The 21552-nt window shown below is 41.3% G+C and overlaps 1 protein-coding gene across 2 annotated transcripts in view; it reads left to right on the forward strand.

Moving 5' to 3' along the window:
* SH3RF3 (SH3 domain containing ring finger 3) overlaps positions 1-21552 on the forward strand; it is a 322774-nt gene that overhangs the window by 171894 nt on the left and 129328 nt on the right. For both annotated transcript variants that reach the window (XM_085558352.1, XM_021545582.4), the window contains exon 4: positions 18716-19084. In XM_085558352.1, the coding sequence (XP_085414478.1) occupies positions 18716-19084 (369 nt within the window). The remainder of the gene's footprint in view (positions 1-18715; positions 19085-21552) is intronic.

The following is a 21552-nucleotide window of genomic DNA, read 5'->3' on the forward strand; positions in this document are numbered from 1 at the left end:
GAAAGAAAAAGTAGAAAGTAGGTCTAGGAGAAAGAGGGAGGAGGGAAATGGTCAGAGTCGATCGTTTCCATGCCCTGCAGCATAGGTCCAGAAGACTCCCCAGGGAAAATAATTCTTGCAAGTCAGTGCTTAAAAAGAGTTCAAGAAGTGAAAATAAAACAAAATCCAAAAGCAAATGCATTTCTTAAAGAAAACAATTTTTTTCATTCCAAAATTATCTTTGGAGAGCAGATTATCCATTTAAGATTTGTTCTGTACTGCAGGATCTAGCAGTCATCCTAAAACAGCTTAAGCCATACAGGGGAACCCGAGCACATTTACCAGGATCCCAGCTGAAGCTGTTGAGTGGTGTCACAGAGGCCCATTTTCCCAGCAGAAGGTCCTTAGCTGTGTACACATGTACTGTGCTGAGGGGAGCCTTTAGCTGGCTGCAAATGAATGCAGATTTACCCTTTCAGTCTAGATGGCAGATTGTGTCCTGTTTTTCTCTATATGAAGATTCCCATTAGCCATTTCCCACTATGCTGGTGTCCCCAGTGGCAGTCATCACAGTTACATTACTGAAAACTCAGATGTTTCTGTGTGTGTATTTCTAGTTCTAATAGCTATTTTAGCTATTTTTTTTTACCATTTTCAACACATCATTGTTGCCCTGTCCACTTCTTGTCTATGTTTTTTTCTCTCCTTAGTCTGTTTGGCTTCTCCTTTCAGCTGCAGGACAGATGGGTCCCTATGGGACTCTCATAATTAATTCAACCTTGATGTCTGACCCATCGTTTATTTTTGTGTGGTCTTGGTGGCAGCACTCTGAATCTTTCTGAGTATCTTTTATGAAAGCCTTCCAAAAAATCTGAAGCATTAGATGTTCATTAAATACTAACGTTTGTTTGGTGCCCTTTTCAAAAAGAATGTGCAATCTCTGTTTTTAGGGACTGTCAAAATGGTTGATTTTAGCCTTGCAAGAATCACTTAATGTGAATTAAAATGGAAGCTTTTGAAAGGTGGGTAGATGGAAAGTAATGTAGATTATTTTAGAAAAGCTGACTTACTAAATCTCAGAGGAGCAAATTCATCCCAGTAGTAAGTAGGTGTAACACTAATGAGTTAAGAATTATACCCATTAACATCACAATTGATTTTTCTGTTCTCTCTCCTTTTATGTGTCAGATAAAAATGGAATAAGAACCTTGTAAAGGTGACAATAATGTAAGCTCTAAAGCATGTTCAGCCAATTTCTGTTGAAAAGCTTTATTGATATGCATTTTCAAGTTTTGTGCATATATAGCTTGAAGAATTTCATACCTGCACCTTCATAACTTCTAAAATGTTAGTCCCACTTGTTTTTATCCTATATAGAATATTATAGAATATTCCAAGACACTTCTTGGTATCAGATTTCTATGTGAATAGAGTACAAAATACAGTTCTCATGTTTCACATTCAAACTAAAACATGCAGAATTTGTGTTGTAGGCTGCAAAAGGGACCTCTATTTTCACATCAATCCATGAATAAAACTCATTGATTTTACTTTGTATGCATGTAAGAGTACATGCATATAAAGTAAAATAATCTATGTAAGTTCAAATAAAGATTATGTTAGTTGGGAAAACTAAGAGTATTAGCTGTCAGAGGTGAGAAAAAGATTAAATATACAACATGTTACAATATATAAATATGTATTTGTCTATTATATATATATAATTTATATATATACATTATTTTAATCTGTGGCCCATTTTTCTGCATAACAGCTTGATTTCTTATGTTCCCTTTTGCCTCTATAAATAAAGAACCTTGTGCTCTTTGATTTAATTTCCTATGTAAAATGTAAATTAGCATGACATTGTGCAGAAAATTTGTTTTCTCTAAATTTGACTGGTTTCTTTTAAGTTCTCTTGATTTCTAGCACCCTTCATAAAGAGATCATTCATACAGATTCTCTAACATTTTCCTCCATCTTCAGGATATGAAACTGAGTTGCACCTTTTGACTTAAATGTCAGGTTTCCCCTGGACTAGCTGAGCACCTCAGCTCTGTAGACCTTTCTGTGTCACTCAGTCCCCTCAGGCTGTGTCTGGACAAGTCAAAGCAGGGCTGCTTTCTTTGTCAGGGAACACCACGTTTGCACTGAAGTTCATCTCAGGTGGGTGCCACAGAGGGGAAGCCTGCATAGAGAAATAGGTAGGAGTACTGTCATATTTGAGTCATCCTCCAGCCCAGACAATTATGAGATCTGTGTGAGCCTTGGTGAGAGCCAGCATGTAAATTTAGACACAGCTGTAGGTTGTGAAAATTTGCCTTTTGAGAATTGACAGTTTTAGTTACAGGTCTTCTCTTGATTTTACTCTTGCCTACTTTCATTTGAATGAACTCCAAATTATTTGGATTTATATGTTATGACCAATATTTCTTTTCATCAAAACCAGATCTGAGCTGTTATCACCTCTTATTGTTTCAGGGCCTGTTAAGCCAGAAATTTGTCAGCTGTCATATCCAAAAATATCTTTCCCACCCACCCCTCCTAATTATGAGTAACATCTGAATTTCCTAGACTGTTTTTTAAAAATAACTCTGGAGCAATTTATAGCAAAAAAAAAGGTTTCCAGCACAATCAACTTAAGCACACAACCTTTGCAAATAAGCCCATTTCCTGAGTCTTTCAGAGTCATATATATCAGTTCTGTATCTGTACATGGCATTTTTGAAGTGCTGCTTCCTATATACCAAAAATTAGGTTCCTTAGGTATCTAAGCTGATCTGATAACAAGACTTTGGTCTATAGCTACAATCCACTGAAGGATTTCTGGCACTTCCCCTGCAAAATCCTGTTTGTCATCCTGCCTGGTGCAAATTGAATGGGGTCTGCCCTACTGTGTTTTGCATCTGCTGCCACTTCCCCATGCTCTCAGCACATCAACCCTTCACCTCCAGATCACCTGAACCATACTTATGCTTTAATATATGTTTTCTGGTCCTGGGTGCAATTCTGTCTCATTTCTGTTATTTCTACAATGAGTTTTTGGTTGTGTCTCAAAGCTTTTGTTCTACTGTTTGGTTGAAGGGTTGCTTGTGTTACAAAACAATCACTAGTGATGATCTCTGAAGGACAAAGTAAATAGATAGCACATCTCCTAGAGAGAAGTTCTGCCTGTGCAACAAATGTGTTGGACTTGCCAGTGGTGCTCAGAAGCCTCACAGCACACAACCACGTTGGACAAACTCCAGGAATGATGCAGGTTTCCAGGCACTAGAAATTAGCATTCCCAATTGAACATACCCACTGTCCCACAGAGCTCTGAGTGGGGTCTAGAGTATATCATCAGTAGTCCATGCTCTCTAGAGAACATACTGAAGAGATCTGTTGTCTTTTCCAGCCATTGATCACCTCTGATGGCTTTTAAAGATTGTTTCAGTACTAATGACTTCCTGGGATCTTTTTCCTTTTGAAAAGAAAGTATATCTCAGCCTCACTTACCTAGAGATAATGCATGAATGTATATGAAGAAGCTATATGTCAACAAATACACTGCCTAGAAGTTAATTAAACATTAAATCCTAGAGGATTTCATTATTTCTCACACAAGCATTCTTCATCTTTTCTCCTAGTGTCCTTGTTAGTGCATGTTGCACATCTTAATTAGCTTCCGTCTTGGGAAATTAGCTCCCTTCTTGGAGAGCTTTCCTAATGCCTTAAAACTCTAAGTGGGGATCTTAAATCCAAATGGAGAGTCAGTAGGAGGGCTTTGGGAGATGACCCAGGCAAACTGGCTACCTTCTCTGGCCCTTTGCTGGTGGCCACAGCCCCATGAGCAAAGAACAAAATGTTTCTATGTGTCTGCCACAGCACTGATGCTGGAAGTGATGAAGAAAATGGGTCCTATATTAAAATCCCAGAATGTGAAAGGACCTGGCACAGGTGGAAGCACATGTTATCCTTTGTGCCAGTGGTGGGTAAGATGCTCTCCATCAGAGGGACAGGAGGGACAGTTGATGAGAGTGACACCAAAAAGGAATTACCAAGGAGTGTGTGTTAGAGCCCCACCTGATCTTTATTTTCAGAGGATAGCATGTTGTATAAGTATGATGGAGAGACATAGATTTGACAGATGGACTGTTCAGTGGATAAGGAATGGCCTGAGTGGTCACATTCAAAGTGACAGTCAACATCTTGATGTCCAAGTGGAGAGCAGTGGCATTCCCTAGGGGTCAGTACTGGGACCAGTGCTGTTTAAAATGTTTGTTGGTGACATGGAGAGTGGGATCAAGTTCACCCTCTGTAAGTTTGCTGGTGACACCAAGCTCTGTGGTGTGGGAGGGAAGGGATGGCATCCAGAAGGGCCTGTGAAGGTCTGAGAGGTGGGACCATGCAAACCTCAGGAAGTTCAACAAGGCCAAGTGCCAAGGTACTGCATCTGGGTCAGGGCAATGCCGAGCACAGGTACAGATTGCATGAAGAATGGATTGAGAGCAGCCCTTAAAAGAAAATCTTGGAGGTGCTGGTGGGTGAGAAGCTCAACATGACTCAGTAGCCTAGAAATCCAGACACATCCTGGGCTGCATCCAAAGCAGCATGGCCAGTGGGGCAGGGAAGATGAGTCTTCCCCTCTACTCTGCTCTCGTGAGACCCCACCTGCAGTGCTGCATCCAGCTCTGGGGACCCAAACATAAGGAAGATGTGAACCTGTTGGAACAAGTCCACAGAAGGGCCACAAAGTTGATCAGAGGGCTGGAACACCTCTCCTGTGACAGAGGGGCTGGAACTAAATAATGTTTAAGGTCCTTTCTAATCCAAACTATTCTGTGCTTTTATGCTTATTCTACCATGGTAAATAGTCACAAATATGTCTGAGCTTGACCTTTTGAACTTTTAAAGAAGGGTGGTGTAAAGAATAACAGTTTCCTGATAGAAGGTAGCAATGAATCAGTTTTACCTCTTTTTATTCTTCTTATTGTCGCACATGCTGGAATGGTCAAACTGTTTTTATTCTAGGCACAAAAAGATCTGTGTGTGTGTGTATGTTGAATGCATGCTTCAAATAATAAAAACAACAGATGAAGTTGGTTTTTTGCCTAAAAATGTCATTAACTGTGCCAAAACCAGATGCTGAAGTCTGAAATCCTCTGACATTTTGTTAGGTGTTAGGGCTGAACATTGAAAAAACTAAATTCAAAAGACTAGAGGAAGAATCTGCAAATTAAAAACAAAAATCAGAAAGAGGGGAAGATAATTGAAATTAATTTGGGAGTCTCTCTTTTCCAGATTTTCTCTAGAACACACAGAACTCTTGAAGGCTGACCCTTTTGTGTTTAGTCTATCCTGTAGAAGAAATTGTATTCATTTTGATTACTTTATTCCTTTACATAGTAGATCAGCCATTGTTTATTTTATCTCCTGCTGCATCATTTTTTGAATGTAATACTGGTATTATTTTAATCTGACAAAAGCAAGGGCTGCTGCCAAAGTGATTGTCCTGCTTTTACCTCATGTGTGACAATTCTTTCCTTCTGCCCTCCATGTTCCAGGACTACCAGATATATCTATGTGCTGAGATGAATCAGGGAAGTCACCCTGTTGAAAGCTATTCATTTAAGTTGGAGTTGTTTTAGTTTCCAGTCATATATCTGTTACTTTTACTGCATAGTCACATGATGTAGGGCAGAAAGAGGGAAGATGGGAAAAGAGGCCATGTGGTACCTCACACTGCAGGAAAACACATCCGTGAGGGCAGCAACTCCCACCCACAGTTATCCTGCAGCAATTGCTGCCATTGCAGTGTGCTGTAAGCCAGCACACAAAAATGGTGAAGTGAGGAATGTGGGACTTGGTGCCAGCAACCTCTTCCACCTCCTGGTTGTCCCTTGACTTATCTAATTATTTTATTAAGTTATAATTTTATGAAAAGCATACTAGATACTACATAAACCAGGTTAATAATATTAGCTTTTGCTTAAGTGAGGCTGGAGGGAGTGTCCTGCTCTAAATCTGACTTTGAAGTCTTCCGATCTGTTTAGACACAATTGAATCAAATTGACAGGAAATTTCATGAGAGAGCTTTCTATAATAGAATTTTTCTGGAAACCTTGGGACAAAGCAGGAGAGCAGCCAGAGCATTCAGACAGTGATAGACTCATGCTGGAGATATTCTTCTCTTACCACATGGCTAAAGGGATGGCACTGAGGGAAGAGGCAGCTCTGTTTCTCAAGAAGAAAGCAGCCACACAGAAGGAGGGAGAGCACTCCCTGACGGCCATCTCCTTGATCCCTTTCTCTGATCTGCTTCAGCCCCAATAACATAGTAAAGAATTTACAGTCATGACTTCCTCTTGTATCCTTTTTCTTTTCTTTTCCTAGCCCAGCAGGAAGGACTATGACTAACCTTTGAGAAATAAATTCCTCAGCATCTTCCCTCCTTACTCCAGTCTAGTGCTTAGATTTGCCTGTTCCCAACCAAAGCCTTTCACTTCCCCATAGGTGCATGGCTTAGGAAAGAGATGTGTGTGATTATATTGATTTGGTGGATGCAAGATTTTACTATCCCTCAATATATGGACTATGGGAGTAGAAGAAGAGCTGTAGAGATGATTAATACTGAATTCCTGGAAATCTCCCAGGCCAAATGAGATCTGAGAGCTCCTGACACTGAGCTTCTCTGCCTTAAGGCACCTGGGAGGCTGTCATGGTTTAACCCTGGCCAGTTACTGCTTAGGGTCATGCTCTGTCTCAGGCACAAGACTTTTTCCTATGGGGGCCCTTGACCTTGAAGGCACAAAAGCACTCCTGAGGGATGAGTTTAAGGTCAAAATAAAGGCAGCTCCACACCATTCCAGTGACACACAGGTCTGCCTTTGCTGGAGGAACTCTCACTAAGCACATACCTGAGTTTTCAGTGCAGTACATGGTACACAGTTGAGTGTGTTAAATTCTCTTTGGCCACTGGTTAAACAGGGAAGAATGAACTTTCTTGTCAAGTAATAAAGACATTGCCAGTGGGAATCACATCCCCATGAGTGGTTTCATTCATTCATGTGGCCAGCAGTTCTACCAGTCTTTGTCCAACCTGATTGCTGAGCCTTCACAAAGACAAAACTCTCATCAGGTCATACCCTGATTATGGGTACATCCTTTTTGCATCCTTAGCAAATGCAGACTTGCCTCATTCATGACAGTCTGATGCTGTATCTGATGACATCTGTTGCTACTCCTTTCTTTCTCTCCAGGGTCTTTTTCTGTCCTCTAGAGCCCATACAACTCACCCTTACTTGCAATGCTTTGCTTACATTACCCTCTCTATTTATTTATTACCCTCTACTATTTATTACTGAATGTCAGCTATGACAATCACTTTGTCAGTTTTTTGAATCCAGATTTTCTTCCATAGTGCTCTGTTCTTCACTGTTGATATTAATGCTTCAAACATCTGCATCAGAATTGCTCCTCCAGATTCCACTCTAAAATTGCTCCTGGCTGTGATGGCTAGAGAAGATATATGTTGTGCAAAATCCTCTGTCCATCTTGATGATTAGAATATTGCATTGAATATTTTGTCTATAACTATACACGGTGTCTTGTCGCCATCCTAAATTGTAATTTCTTTGGACCAAGAGCTGTCTTGTTGCTTTATGTTTACATTGTGCTTCTCACAATGGAATTCTGTGTGGTAGGAGCTTTTCAGCATTTAGTGGCAAAAATAAGTATGAATAAATGTCTCTGTGTGACTGCATAACACAACGTGGTCACAGTTTGCAAAATTTCAGTTTCCTTGGGACAACTTGTCTCTCTGCCTACGGAATGTAGGTGCAATGCAGGGAAGACTGTTTTCAGGAAGGAATGTGTTAGGAAAATATTTGCACTTGAGTAATTCCACAAACAGGAAAAAAACCCCAGTGTTCTGCAGTTTCAGAAAGATTTCCTACTGTGCAGATTTTTTGCTAGCCCATTCCTTTTGCCATCTCAGGGCTCAAACAGCATGGCCTAGAGGAGTGGTTTTCCAAATTCCTTCCACTTGAAGCATACTAGCATAAACAGCATTTGCATATGGATGTCATAAAAGTGACTAATGCTGGCAATCATCGTACTTTATTGCAGTAATGTGACACATGTGCCTGAGCATCCTAAATGATCTGCTCCAAGCTCACTGGGGCTGAAGAAATGGCACAGCTCTTATCTAGCAGTGACACCAGTGGCAGAGCAGGCTTGGACAGAAACCAGAACATTGATCCAGCTCCAGATGAGTGTACAAGAGGCAAAGGCACTAGCTGCTTCACTGTATGATTCCATTGCACTGGGTATGCGTCCTTTACCCTAAACCAGAAGTTAAACTCAAAAAGTTGAACAAGTAACATTTCTAGTTTGACGGCCAGAGAGGTCAGTGAACTTTTGACTGCAGCCGTTGGCAAGTCAATGAAGAGACCTCCCACTTTGAACTCAACCTTGCCCCCAATCATATTTTAATATCTCAGATTCTCCAAAGAGGTCTATAAATGGTTCTTAGAGGTGAGGGGCAGTGAGTCATGCCATGAGTGTGAGGTTGAGTGCTGCCATTTTCAGTCAAGGATTTGCAGAGTTTAGGGAATTTATTGCAGTTCGTCCTTGTCAGATTTTTCTTCCACAAGGTGAGGGGGGAGAGTTTTGAACCCAAATGCCATCATATAGGACAGAAAACTTATTTTCATATCTTACAAACTGGCTTTCAGTTACTGGTCAGGCTTCCAAAAATACTGAGATGTGCCTGTTGTGTAGTATGCAATATGCCATGTGCAATGGCCCCTGCCCCATAATGCCATCCCAATCCATTGTCTGCCTTTTAGCAGTATGACAGAAGTATAGAGGTCTCCAAGGTGAGACAGGGCTATCTAAATATAATTTTAAAATAACTGGTCACTGCATAGAGCGAAAAAAGATGCAAATTAATGTTCCCACTGAGGACAAAGAGCCATGCTGCTGTACCAGACATCAGCAATCTATGAGGGAAGAAGGTGCTTTAAATCTGTAGACAATTCAAAGTAGAGTTCGCACTGTAATAACCACAAGGGACATAAACTCAGGCCTTAAAGTCTCCCTCAGCCCAATTCCTCTTTTTTCATCTGTGTGCACAGTTAAGAAGACCAGTCTCCCTCTCACATAAACGATTCGTGTATCCTGGTGCAGCTGCCCTTTTCAAACACATATAATTCATCCCCCATTTCAGAGAAACTCTCAGTACTCTCCTTCTAGGGAGTCATCCCATAGTCTGGTGAAACACCAGCACAGTCTGTCCTGACTCATACTTTCACCCCAACTGGCAAATAGCAAACCCAAAGGCTGGATACATCTCTCCAAAGATGCAGCAGTTTTGTGACAGATGGCTGACATCCATTGGCTGCTTCCAGAGAAACATGCAGTGTGACCCTGGAGCTGGAGCAGGAACCCTCCACCACAACCAGCAACCCTTCTTTATAGCCAGCTGTAGCAGGAGCTCTGTGCACACAGAATCTAATTCTACAGCCCCATGGGATGTCACACTGTAGCAAATGCCCTGTAGCACATCCAGCAGTCTTTTTCTGTCTTGTACTTAGGAGCAGAAGCCAGAAGACTATGCAGAAAAAAGGTCTCTAAATATAGTACACACAGGGCAAAGGCTGTTTATCACAACCCTTTAGTGGAAATATCTGCTTGAATTGTGTATGCCTTGGTTCCTTTTACAAGCAATTGAACCAAAGCATTTTCTTGGCATTTGCTTTCATTCTTCATTTCGGCTTTATCAGAGATAGAGAGTACAGTGCATTTATTTGTATGAGATTCCCCACAGGTAATCTTCAGTTTCAAAACATAAAACTTAATTTTCCCTTATTGCACAAGATTTCTTATTCTACACAAAGCTGTAAATCACTGCAACAAAGACTCCTTGCTTGCTCAGTGTAGGCAAAGCCTTGCATTACTGGAAAAATTACTTTGGCTTTCCCATGGGCTCCTTGTGCTGCAATTCCAAGAGCTTCCAAGACCTCCAAAGATTTATCCAACTAATCTTTCTGCAGGTAGCATTGATGATGTGAGGTGATGGCATAGGTCTTTTTCTCATTACCCACCAGAACACTTTTCTTACCAAATTTATGAAGGACTTCAGCAAATACATGTTTTTTTCCTTCCTCCTTATGTCTCATTAAGCTGGAAGTAAGTGTTTTCCCTAAAAAAATGATGTGGTATTGTTGCTTCTTTCACACAACTCTGATCATTACAAAACTAACTTTTTCAAGAATTGTATTTCCAGGAACAAATCTGAGAGTATGAGCAAAAGGGTACAATGTGTTGTCTGCTAACATGTGTGCACAGGTGCAGCTATCAGCAAGAGAAGGGTCTCTGCAACAACATGAGCATGATGTTCCTGGTTCACAGTCCCATTTATATGTACTTGGGGCCACACACTGTAATTTGGAAACCATTTGCTTTAAGACTCCCAGGCTTGATGTGTGCATTAACTCTGAAGACATCCTCTGCCCCTAGTTGGTGGTATTTAACTTACTAGTTTTCAGTTAATTCATAATTTTATGAGACCACTTGAGTAAGCAATAGCACCAGGAGCCTTGTGAAATATTAAGGAAGGGAGGAGATAGAAAGTTGCCTGAAAACTCTGAAAACACAAAACTTGACTGTTTTTAAAGATACTTTGTAGAGTTTACATGTGATCCATACAGGTCTGCTACAGGATCTAAACAATCTTTCCTAGCCTGTGCTGAAGTTTTTGGTACAGCTGGCTCACAGTGGAAGTTTTCACAAGTGAAGGGCTTTGTAGATTCAGCACAAAGATCCTTCAAAGGGATTCCCTTCCTTGCAGTAATTGGCTGTAATGATACGGGGCTCATACAGCTGCCAGGTTTTGGTGAGGCATGAGGCCATCATCTGAACTGCTTCAGAAAGCCTCCTGATTCATCCAGGTCCCTAGCCAAGGCTGCTGCCCAGCCTAAGGCTGCTCACACTTCTGCTAGCACCAATCTCTTTCCTGATGGTGCAGGTGGACACTTGGACTCAGGAGGGGAGTCACAAAGGATTTCCAGTTTACAAGGACAAGAGCAAAGGATACTCAGCATAGGCAGAAAGCTGATGGCTTTCTATTTGGAAAGTGTGTTAGTTTCCAAACTAACACACTTCAGTGTGTTAGTATTGTTTCAGATCCCCTATGGCTATTCCCCCACACAGAGACTTTCAGCCAGGAGTCCAAGTACCCTGTTGAATTCCTAAACTACTGTGGCTTTGGTAATTTCTTGTCTTAACTGAGAAACATCATCTGCAAAACAATTTCCTGATGGACATCTTGTCAAAACAAGCAAGTTCCTGGGAAATACTTAAGTTCCAATGAGTTTAATTTTTTGATGAAAAAATAGTTTGTCAGTAAAATCTACACAAGCTTCAACAGGGACTCTTCTGGTACTGAAATTGGTGCCAGATGGGCACCAGTCCTTCCACTGTTGAAGGCAGTTGGATTTTTGCCACTGACTTCAAAGGAATTAGGATCAAGCCCATGAATTCATGACTGCACTTTTTATTTAGCTTTCTGAATAATTTATAAGTAAAAATAGGCTGTATTCTCCCACTCTTTCTGATGTTGAGTAAAGCTGAATTTGGTTACATTTCTTGCTTTCAAATAGCTTTGGTGTAGTCGTGAGTGCCTCATTATGGAAAAGGGTGTCCATAGGGGACAGATAGAAGGAAAAAGGAAATCCTTAGGCATATCGAAGGCACACAGCAGATCAGAGATTCAGAGATGACAGATCAGAGCAAGAGAGTCTTCATACTTGGAGCTGAAGGCTAAATAGCTAGCATTGTTTCAGGAAGTGGAGGGGGATCTACAAGGTGTACTTCTTTTTGGTGAGGTAATCTATTTTTAATGATATTGCATTTAGTTTTATTTTCTTTCTTCTCAGTTCTTTAGACATTAGTTTCCATACGGTTTCTTGCTGTGCTTAACTCCTGAACAGACTTTGCAGCAGATAATGTATTTCTCTGAGATACACCAAACTTGTTCTCCACCACTGCAAACCATTTTCCTTCTTAAAACTATTTGGAAAAAAAGGGGAAAGAAAAAAAAAATCCCAGTTCACCACCCAGGGCTTAGTGTTTACTTCTGCTGCACGCATCATTTATTTTCATTCTGCAAGATCATGATGACACGCTCGTCCAAGCACATGCTGTTCTAATATGCTACATTCCTTCAGCCCCTCAGTGCTTTAGAAGTGACATTGCTGCTAAATGAGAAAGATCTTGTAGGACAGGCAAATAGATTGCTAAGTACTGCTGCCTTTCAAAGACTCATGTTGTAGACAAAAATTATTGGCTTGCTTTTTCCGGACTATACATTGTTGTGTATGTGGATGACCCTGGTTAGGAAGGCTATCTGCTTTAGGGTTTTAGGGACTTTGTTCCTTGAGAACATGCTGATATATTTAGCAGGCTTTTGGAAAAGAAAATTACGCATATGCCTCAACCTATGGCTGGAGGAACAGAAAACTTGAAGTTTGAGATGTGTCCTAGGAAAGTATTTCTGCAGCTATCATTTCATTTGAATCTGTTCAAGAAAGCACATGTACTGCACTTCTGTTTTCTGGCTGTATGGAACCACTCTGCTCTCAATCACAGTGTGGGTTTCAGAAATCTATCTTCCATGATGGATAAACCACTTGCAGAAAATCTGTTCCAAATTTGCTTGTTCCTCTCTGGCAATAAATTAGAAAAGGCAATAGTGGATTCTTAGAGATTAACACAAAACCATTAAGTACTGCTTTGGTTTGTCTATAATATTTTCTCCTAAATGTGCCTTACTAATTACTCTTCATAAGATGGTGCCTAAGTGAATAATTGAGGTAGGATTTTGTAGGTTTTGCGGAATGAATTTAAATTGTCCATGGAGAACTTTGGATGTTTTCTCTAAATACTTTTATATCTGAATTAATAAAACATATAAAAGATTAAAATTCTAGATACATTCACTATAACTTGGTCGAAGAACCTTTGGCACAAATTTGTCTGCTAATATCCCACTATTAAGCTCGTGGAATTGCTGTGTGTCCTCTGTACTAACCTACCGAAGAACATGTAAAGTATTAGGCAAAGAAAGTATTACATACTTCCTCCTGATGTCCATTTGAGTCAAAGGCTGTTTTGTTATTTGGCTACAGCAGAAGAAAATTGTATCCTGCATTTGCCAATAGGGATAATAGTAAGAAAAAGCTGTTTTAGCTTTCTGAAAGACTACTTTTTGGGTCTTAAAATGCTTTTACAGATGCAGTCCTCTCAAGAACCCAGCAGAGACAGAAGAATCTTGTATAGTTATGCCCTTAGTTTCTTAATAATCTCACTGTGCTTCAGAACATAAATTACAATACTAGCAAACTAGTTTAATGAGGGCATATGAACTTAATATTTCCTGAAAGTACCTACTCTGAAGTGAAAATGCAGTAATAAATTCAGACTGTTTGTTTTAAACACAAATTCAGATATGGAACAGCAAGTTGCCAAAGTCTCCACAAGGCATAAAATAGGGATGTGCATGATCTTCTCAATATTTATGAACCATAAAGTATAAAAATCAGCAGTCCCTAGGTGAAAATATTTTCAGTCTTTCAGGGGGACATTGTGAAGATGCTTTATTAATAATTTTAATTTTGTTTTCTGCTCTGCTCAGTAGTTCCTTTCTAAAATCTTGAGCATGAATTTTTTCTTTTAATTTGTTCTTTTGTATTAGATATGTAGAGATTTGAGGGCATTTTTGCTTTTGAAACTGGTTTGAGTCTTATACCTGTATTTGAACAGCACCATTCTTTAGCTAATAGTTTCCATAAAGACAGAAAAAAAAAGATGTTTGTAGCAAGTGAAAGTCTTGATAAAGTGTACTTTCTGGTCCAAATTGGCTCCAATTTATCAAAATACTGAATCAGATGTGTAAAACTGAGAATTTAAGCAATCTTTTCTTATTTAGAGAATGACATTTTAGTCACACATTAGTAACACTTTGGTCTGCCCAGTATTAAGTACATACTGAAATATATTTGTAAGCCACACAGTGAGGTCCTGTCTTTGGTAGGACAGATGCCAGTCAGAAATTAATCCCTTACCCAGACCTAAATAACTAGAAAGTAAGAGTATTCAATAGCAGAATAGTCTTCCTTCTTACAGAAGACAGCACTACCAAGGAAATGCTACAACCCAGGAGCTGATGTTGTGACCACAGTGTATCAAAGTGTCCCTTGGAAGCCTAAACTGGGATAGAATAATTTTGCCACTAACATGGATTAGTAAATGCACTGGCATATTTGTCAAGGGAGATGTAGTAAGGATTAATTATTTAAATCTGACCTAAATTTCCCATGTTTCTCTCTTGTTCCAAAATAATAACAACAATCCATTCCAAAGTAATAATTTGCTATTTGAATTAAGCCTAGAGTTAATTGTCACCCAAACTGGACAAGAAGTGGATTTTCCTTACTCTTCATTCCATCTGGGATATGTAAGTAGGTGTATAACGTTTGAAACTACAGTTCATTAAGTCATATTGGGATATAAAGAACATATTTGGTCCCACAGGGGACCATCAATGTAGATGACAGTTTCTCTCCTGTACTCGCTCATTCTTAAAAGAGAAATGTGTTGAAAGCATTTACAGGTGGTCCCTTTTAAACCCACATGTATTAGAAATTAGAAGTGTGTGTGTGCATATATCTGTACATGCAAGCACGTGCAACAGAGACTGCGAGAAACTCACCATAATATATTCTGCAGGAAAAAAAAGAAATTTATGTGGAGACTAATAAAAAATAATTTTGGCAGTGGAGAAGTCCTGTATGATGTAGCTTAATATTTGTCACCTATGTGGTAAAGTCACAAATATCTAAGACAGGCATACCTAAAAGCGAGAAGAAAGAAAAAACCTCTCCCTTAGTTCATATCACATGGGCTCTCTGCTTGGACACTAATGTCATGTCAGCTTGTATTGTGGTAGGGTGGAGAGTATGGCTTCCTGATCAAGGCCACCAAATTTTTAATGAAGAGCACTTAATTACTGCTCCCATTGTAGGAAAAGGTTGTTTGGAGGTGAACAAGGCTCTGTGTACAGAGGTATTCCACTTCCACCCTTCTTCACTCCTGACACCAGATGAGCTGGAGCTGTCTCCAGTATGATTACTCACAGCTGAGGAAGCTCTTCCTGACAAATAGGCACAGTAGCTCCATGAGCTGAGACTGGTGCATCCTTATCTCAGCATGCAGAGCCTCGCAGCCAATACTCACTGAGACATTGTGAACATTTTTACTGCACCATCTCATCACAGCTCTTACATTATAAAGTCCCTCAGATTAAGGCTTGCTGTTGCAAGATTTTGCATTTCTAGACAGGATCTCATGGCTGCTGGGAATGTTTGACTGGTTTGGCATACAAATCCAAGCCTTATCCCTCTAATCCTATGTCAAGTTTTCTAGGACATCCCCTTTACAAAGAATGGATTTGGGGTAAAATCAGTCTCTCTGCAGTCTCAAGGGCATAAGTCTCAAGTCACTTTGGGTTTAGCAGGACCACATATTCAAATATGGGATCTTTCTAGAGAAGGGATCAAAACTGAGTGAGAAAGTTGAGTTCTGGTATTAGAGATTGTCATAAGAGCTACAGGCTTCCAGAAATGTCAAATTCCTGACACTGACTGTGGGTCAGAACTTTCCATTAAGCTTCTCATCTGGAAGCAAATCTGCCTGAAGATCAGATGACGGACACCAGAAAGCAATGCTTGTTTACATATTCAGCGTTTAAAATAAGAAATTTGCAATCATGTTTATGTTTAAAAAGGGGTTTCTAAAAGTTTTTTTGTGAAGGGGAAGAATTGTTTGCTTTTACAAAGTAGTAAGCAGACTTTTCTCTGGCATTCATAGCCTATTTGGGAAGTACTTTCCAGCATCTGTGGGCAAAGCTGTTTAAAAACAGTTCTCTACAAAAATAAAGTTGTAAGGCTGTAAAGCATTTTTTATCTTGGCAGACCAAAATAGTCTTTTCCCAGTATTTCAAGAAGCCTCTGACATTCTCAAAAGTTCATTAGCTTGACTGTTTGGGGAGGAGTTTTCTTTCTGTTTCAATCATCTACTGATATAGAGATTTACTTTGTTTATATCAATACAGTGTTATTTTTTATCACTTCATGCTTGCTTTCTTATTGACATTTCAACTAGGTGCCACTTTGAACAAAAAAATAACGGATTTTGTTGTTTTAAAAAGAACAGCTTCAGTGTTAAATTGGATTCCAGACAGTGGGATTTATAATCTAATTCTTACAAGAGATTCAGAGCTTGATAACAATGTAGCATGTCCACATGTAGCATATTGTAAAATCAGAAGTTGTAAATTCTTTTTTTAACTCTATTTTTTCCTATCTCAAAGAGTTAAAATGTATTCTTTTTCTTCTTGCTGTTGATTAGAAAAAATTTCCTCACCCTCTGCTGTTGAAGAGTCATACATATTTGATAGGTTTATACTTTTCTCCTTAATATTTCAAGTAATTCAGCTAGACTATCTTCATCAATGGGTAAGCAGAGCTGTAACACCTACTTAAGGGAGGGGAGCCATCTGGTTTCCTTGCAACTTGGAGCCTGCTGGCAAATATTAGGTTGTACCAATTTAGAGCAAGATGAAGTGGGAAATAATGGATATTTCTGAAGAATCTGAAATAGGATCAGCTGTTATCAGTGAAAATTGGCAGGTGCAGTGCACTACACTGGCCGTAAGCATGGTCTCAAGTTGGACAGTGCAGCTGGGAAAATGACTTGCTAATTGAATGGTTGCAGGACTCCCAGTAGCTCTGAAAGTAGTGGAGCATCATTAATTGGAGGCTCTTGGTTGACTTAGTGGAAGCTGTCACAGAAAGAAGGATACTGCAAGTTGAGGTTTTAACACTTTGTAGGTGTTAGTGTGTTTTTTGCCTGTTACACTGAGTCCTCATGGAGTCAGGAGTCCTTTCAAACTTAGGAGGACTAAGTTTGCTAGCCTAAGGCAAGCAACATCTATTCTTTTATTTACAGAATGGTGACAGTGGTTGGGAGTTATAAAAGCTACACAATTACACATTTGTTTAACTGCATGTTTCTGTTGTTGTCTTTCCCTTCCCTCTCTTTTTCCCTTTTATTTACACTTGTGCTAGATTTCAAAACTGGCTTGACTTGTAGCAGAAATAATTATTTTTATTTTAATTTAGAGCCTTGGAAGACCTTGTCCTCAACTGTTTCTTGAATGCTGCCATAATTCATAAAAGTAGTTATATTTAAAAAATGGTCTTGTTTTGGTCCAGAATAGTATTATATACACCTCTGGTTTATGTGGGTCTCAGAATAGCAGTGAATGCAAAAGCACGTGTGCATTAGCTGTGGCTCCCTTATTCATATGTTGTTTTTATTCATTAAATGCAAACATATTGCCGTGCATCCTAGTTTAATATAAAGGTCTGTTGGTAAAATGTGGCATTTTCCATCAGCTGTTAACATCCCTTGAGGGAAGATGTATTGGCAGTGAGTGCTGTGCAGAAAGCCCAGCTGACTTCAGATTGCACTTCATGTATCATTAGTGACGGTAGCATCCCAGTGTGCCTGAAATCTGTCCAGCCATGTACAGTGTAGCTTTCCTGGATGAGTTATGAGGGCTGGGAGGCAAGAGATTTCAGTGACAAGGTTGTGCCACCCAGCATGCCTCTGGCCTGCATAGACACAAGGTTATCTGTGAATGTGGACTGGATGAGGAACAGCAGGCTGAAAGCTGGCCTGAGCCTCCTAGTGCAATGTTCATGGGTGGTAGGTCAGGTGTTAAATCCTTCAAAAGAACTGATGAAACCATGTTTTTAAACTGGACCCTGAGCAAATCTTCCAGTGGCCATCAAGCTCTTCCAAAGTTTAGGTGATACAGCTAGGGAAAATGCATTCAGTTTGCATCTGCATTTGGATAACCTGTGTTAGGTGGAAAGCAGGGAGATGAAACTGGGAAGATTTGGAAGCTGTACCCTTGGATCAAAACCCTGTGTGGCAAACATCAAGCACAGGACTGTGATGGAACTGAGAATAGCAAAACATTGATGAAGAGACTTCTGCCTCCTTCTCCAGGCTCTGACTCAGCAGACTGGAACAAGCTGTTTTGGGGAATGCTGTCGTTTTTAAATGTTATAGCTTCATATGGACCAATTAATGGTGCCTGGTTCTAGATTAACTCTTCTGGATCATTACTTTGCCTCTTTTGATTTTCCTGGCATTAACAAGTGAATGGAGATAATTCATCTGCCCTCATAAACCAAATAAATTCAAAGAATCATAGAATCATTTAGGTGGGAAAATACCTCTAAGGCCATCCAGTCCAACTGTTAACTCAGCACTGCCATGCCCACCCCTAAACCATGGCCTTGAAGTGCCATGTCTTTTAAGTCTTTGAAATATCTCCAGGGGTAGTGATTCCACCACTTTCCTGTTCCAGTGCTAGACAATCCTTTCAATTAAGAAATTTTTCCTAATATCCTATTTTAAATCTCCCCTGGCACAACATGAGGCCATTTCCTCTTGTCATGTCAGTTGTTACCTGGAAGGAGAGGCCAACCCTCATCATGCTACAACCTCCTTTCAGGTTGTTGTAGAGAGAAATGAGGTCCCAGTGAGCCTCCTTTTCTGCAGTGGAGGGAACCTCATCACTCTCTACAACTTTTTTCTTTCCCTTTTCCTCCCCACACAGCTGAATGAATCTGCCAAGCAGCTCATGGAGATGGACAAGACGTGCTCGGCTGCCGCCTCTGGCTGTGACATGCCGCTGGCGACGGAGACAGTGGCAGTGGCAGCGGCAGCGGCGGTGGGTCTGGCTCCGTGCTCCACGCTGGCCGGTGCGGGCGCTGCCGGGGCGGCCCAGAGGCAGGTGGAAGGCAAGAAGAACGCCAAGAAGCGCCACTCCTTCACCGCCCTCAGCATGACACACAAGTCCTCCCAGGCCGCCAGCAACCGGCACTCCATGGAGATCAGTGCCCCTGTCCTCATCAGCTCCAGTGACCCACGGGCAGCTGCCAGGATCGGGGACCTGACCCACCTCTCCTCCAGTGCTCCGGCCCAGGTAAGGTGGGGTGCAGGGGCAGGGGGTTGGGCATCCTTAGCAGGTGGCATGACCTTGTGTTCACCTCTTGCAAAGTGGCTCACCCTCATATGAAGCAGTCACAAGGTGCTGTCATCCTGGTGTGACAGTACTTGGCATCTGCCATTCCTATCCTTGCATTAATCACTGGGCAGGCATGAGAAGCCAGAGGATAAGGCTAAATTAGATCCACAATACTGCAACACTTTAAAAAACAAAAAGTAATCCTACAATTTGTTAGAAGCAATGCAACTGTTGCACCAGTTTCTGTTGTAGAAAGGAATAATTCTGAGTGATGCCATTACCCTGAACGCATCTGTTACTCTGCAGGGTAGCAATGTCAGTATGAAATTCACACACTGGGGATAAAAAAAGATTTTTGGAATAATTATTTCTGTACAGATCACTGGAGGATGAGCAAATGTGCTGCACTTTGACAAGTGTTGTACCCACCAAGTAGCTGCTGGGTTCAGAAAAACCCAAGGAGTTTTTAAACCATCACACATGCTGAGAGTGCATCCTTCTCCATCCTTCCCCCTCTCAAAGGAGGATGCAGAAAAGCATCCTCCCAGACATCCCCAGAGGTCCCAAAAGGAGCTTCCAAGGCTGCTTCTGGAGCCCTGGCAGAAACAGGAGCCAAACTCACCAGGGGTACACTGAAACCCTTTGCAGTTGCCCACTGTTTCTGTGGATAAGGAAATACAACTGGCAATTTGAAGTTTGAAGGTGTAGAAGAGAAGGGAGAATAGTCACAGTCCCAAAACTCTTCTGCCTCAGCCTTCCTGCCCAGTCATCCACACAATGTGTGTGCAGATTGGCACCCACTGGTGGTTTATAGACCAGTTTCTCATAGTCTGTGCTGCTTCTTAGTGCCAAGGTAACCTCAACAGGACAGGGTCTTCCCACACATCATGTCTCTGCTGAAAAAAGCCATCCTTGCCCCTTTCCTCTCCCTGGACATGCCTTCTGGCCCTTCACATCCATGTCCCCATACAGGGACAAACATGGATCACTTGCCAACCCTGTGGTAGCCTGGAGCAGGAAGCAATCCATGTTACAGCCCCTGCCCATGCTGGTATGCATGTAGATGGCTGGGAGAGGGACAAGCAGTAAACTGTAGGGGCTGCTTTATGAAATGCCTATTTATGTTCATCTGTAGTGCTGGTGGGTCTCCCCTGTGAGGCCAGTGTGCTGCAGCGGACCATGGGGTCACTCCTGGTAGGGGTGCCTTGCTGTGACCCATGATATGAGCCCCAGGCCCCTGCAGCACAGGCTTGCAAGGACTCTGAGGGAGGCAAGGGGCCCGAATGTAGACCATGAGCAATGCAGAGTCAGCCAAAACTGTGCTGAGAAGACACTGCCACAGTGGAGCAGTACTCTGCTCCTGCCTCAGCTGCTCATCTCCCTCCACTACCCATCCACATGTAGGAGCCAGAGAGGCAGCTGTAATAGCACTGGGTTTCTTCCACATGCCTTTTCTAGGAAGGGTTTCTGTGCTGTAAGGTCTTCCCCCCCTTTCAGTCCCCAGCAGGAAGGTAAAGGTGAGGATATGGCCCCCACACAAAGCAGCAGTATGTCAAGATGTACTGGGACATCTGTGAAGCAGCACAAGCACCACACATGAGGGAGGGTCTCAAACTTGTCAAGTAAATGACACCCAAGCTTTTGGCACTGAGAGTGACACATTTGGACTTATAGAGATGTGATAGTGGCTTTTCTGGTCCTCTGCTAGTCAAGAGAAACATAACACACACCCTATTTTGTTAGAGTCATGTTGAAGACTCATTCTTAGCTGGTAAACAACAAAAGTTATACTATGAAACAAAAAGTGCCTTGATTATTCTCCCCCGTTTTAACAGAACAACTGGTATGTGAGACTCCACTCGTTTCTCAAACAATTTTGTCATTTTCACACCAGTGGTAGAGGACAATAAGGGCCTGATGTTCCCGGTGACAAGTTATGATTATCTAAATCCAGCCCACAGGAAGTTTGGTTGGGTCCTTTGCAGCAGATGGGAAGACAGTACTTGGTGCCATGGTCAAAAATCTCATCTAAGGCTGGGGTATAACAAAGCCCATGGTGGGAACAGGTTTGGGGAGTGGTTCTGCCTTAGGCCATAGAACCAGCTTGGAGAGAAGGCAGATGAGCACATGCCTCTATCACTGCTGGTCAAAAGTGTCAAAAGTGGTCAAAAGTGTCTTGGCCAAAATCCAGGCAGGGAAGTAGAATCTTGGTGGCTCAGATCAACCTAAGTAAAAAGAGGCTTCCCTCTGTCAAAAAGTCACACTGTCACCCCAAGTGTGGCATTTACATGTATTAATATGTATCTCTGCTTTTGGGAACCTTGCTTTCTAATATGAGGGATTTAAACATTTTTCTTTGAAAACATTGCAATGAATGTGGATCTATAGGGGAAAAAAAGTGGGGCTGAAGTTTTCACTACATTCTC

Source organism: Lonchura striata, chromosome 1 (genome assembly GCF_050655825.1).
Source record: "Lonchura striata isolate lonStrDom1 chromosome 1, ASM5065582v1, whole genome shotgun sequence".
Classification (NCBI taxonomy): domain Eukaryota; kingdom Metazoa; phylum Chordata; class Aves; order Passeriformes; family Estrildidae; genus Lonchura; species Lonchura striata.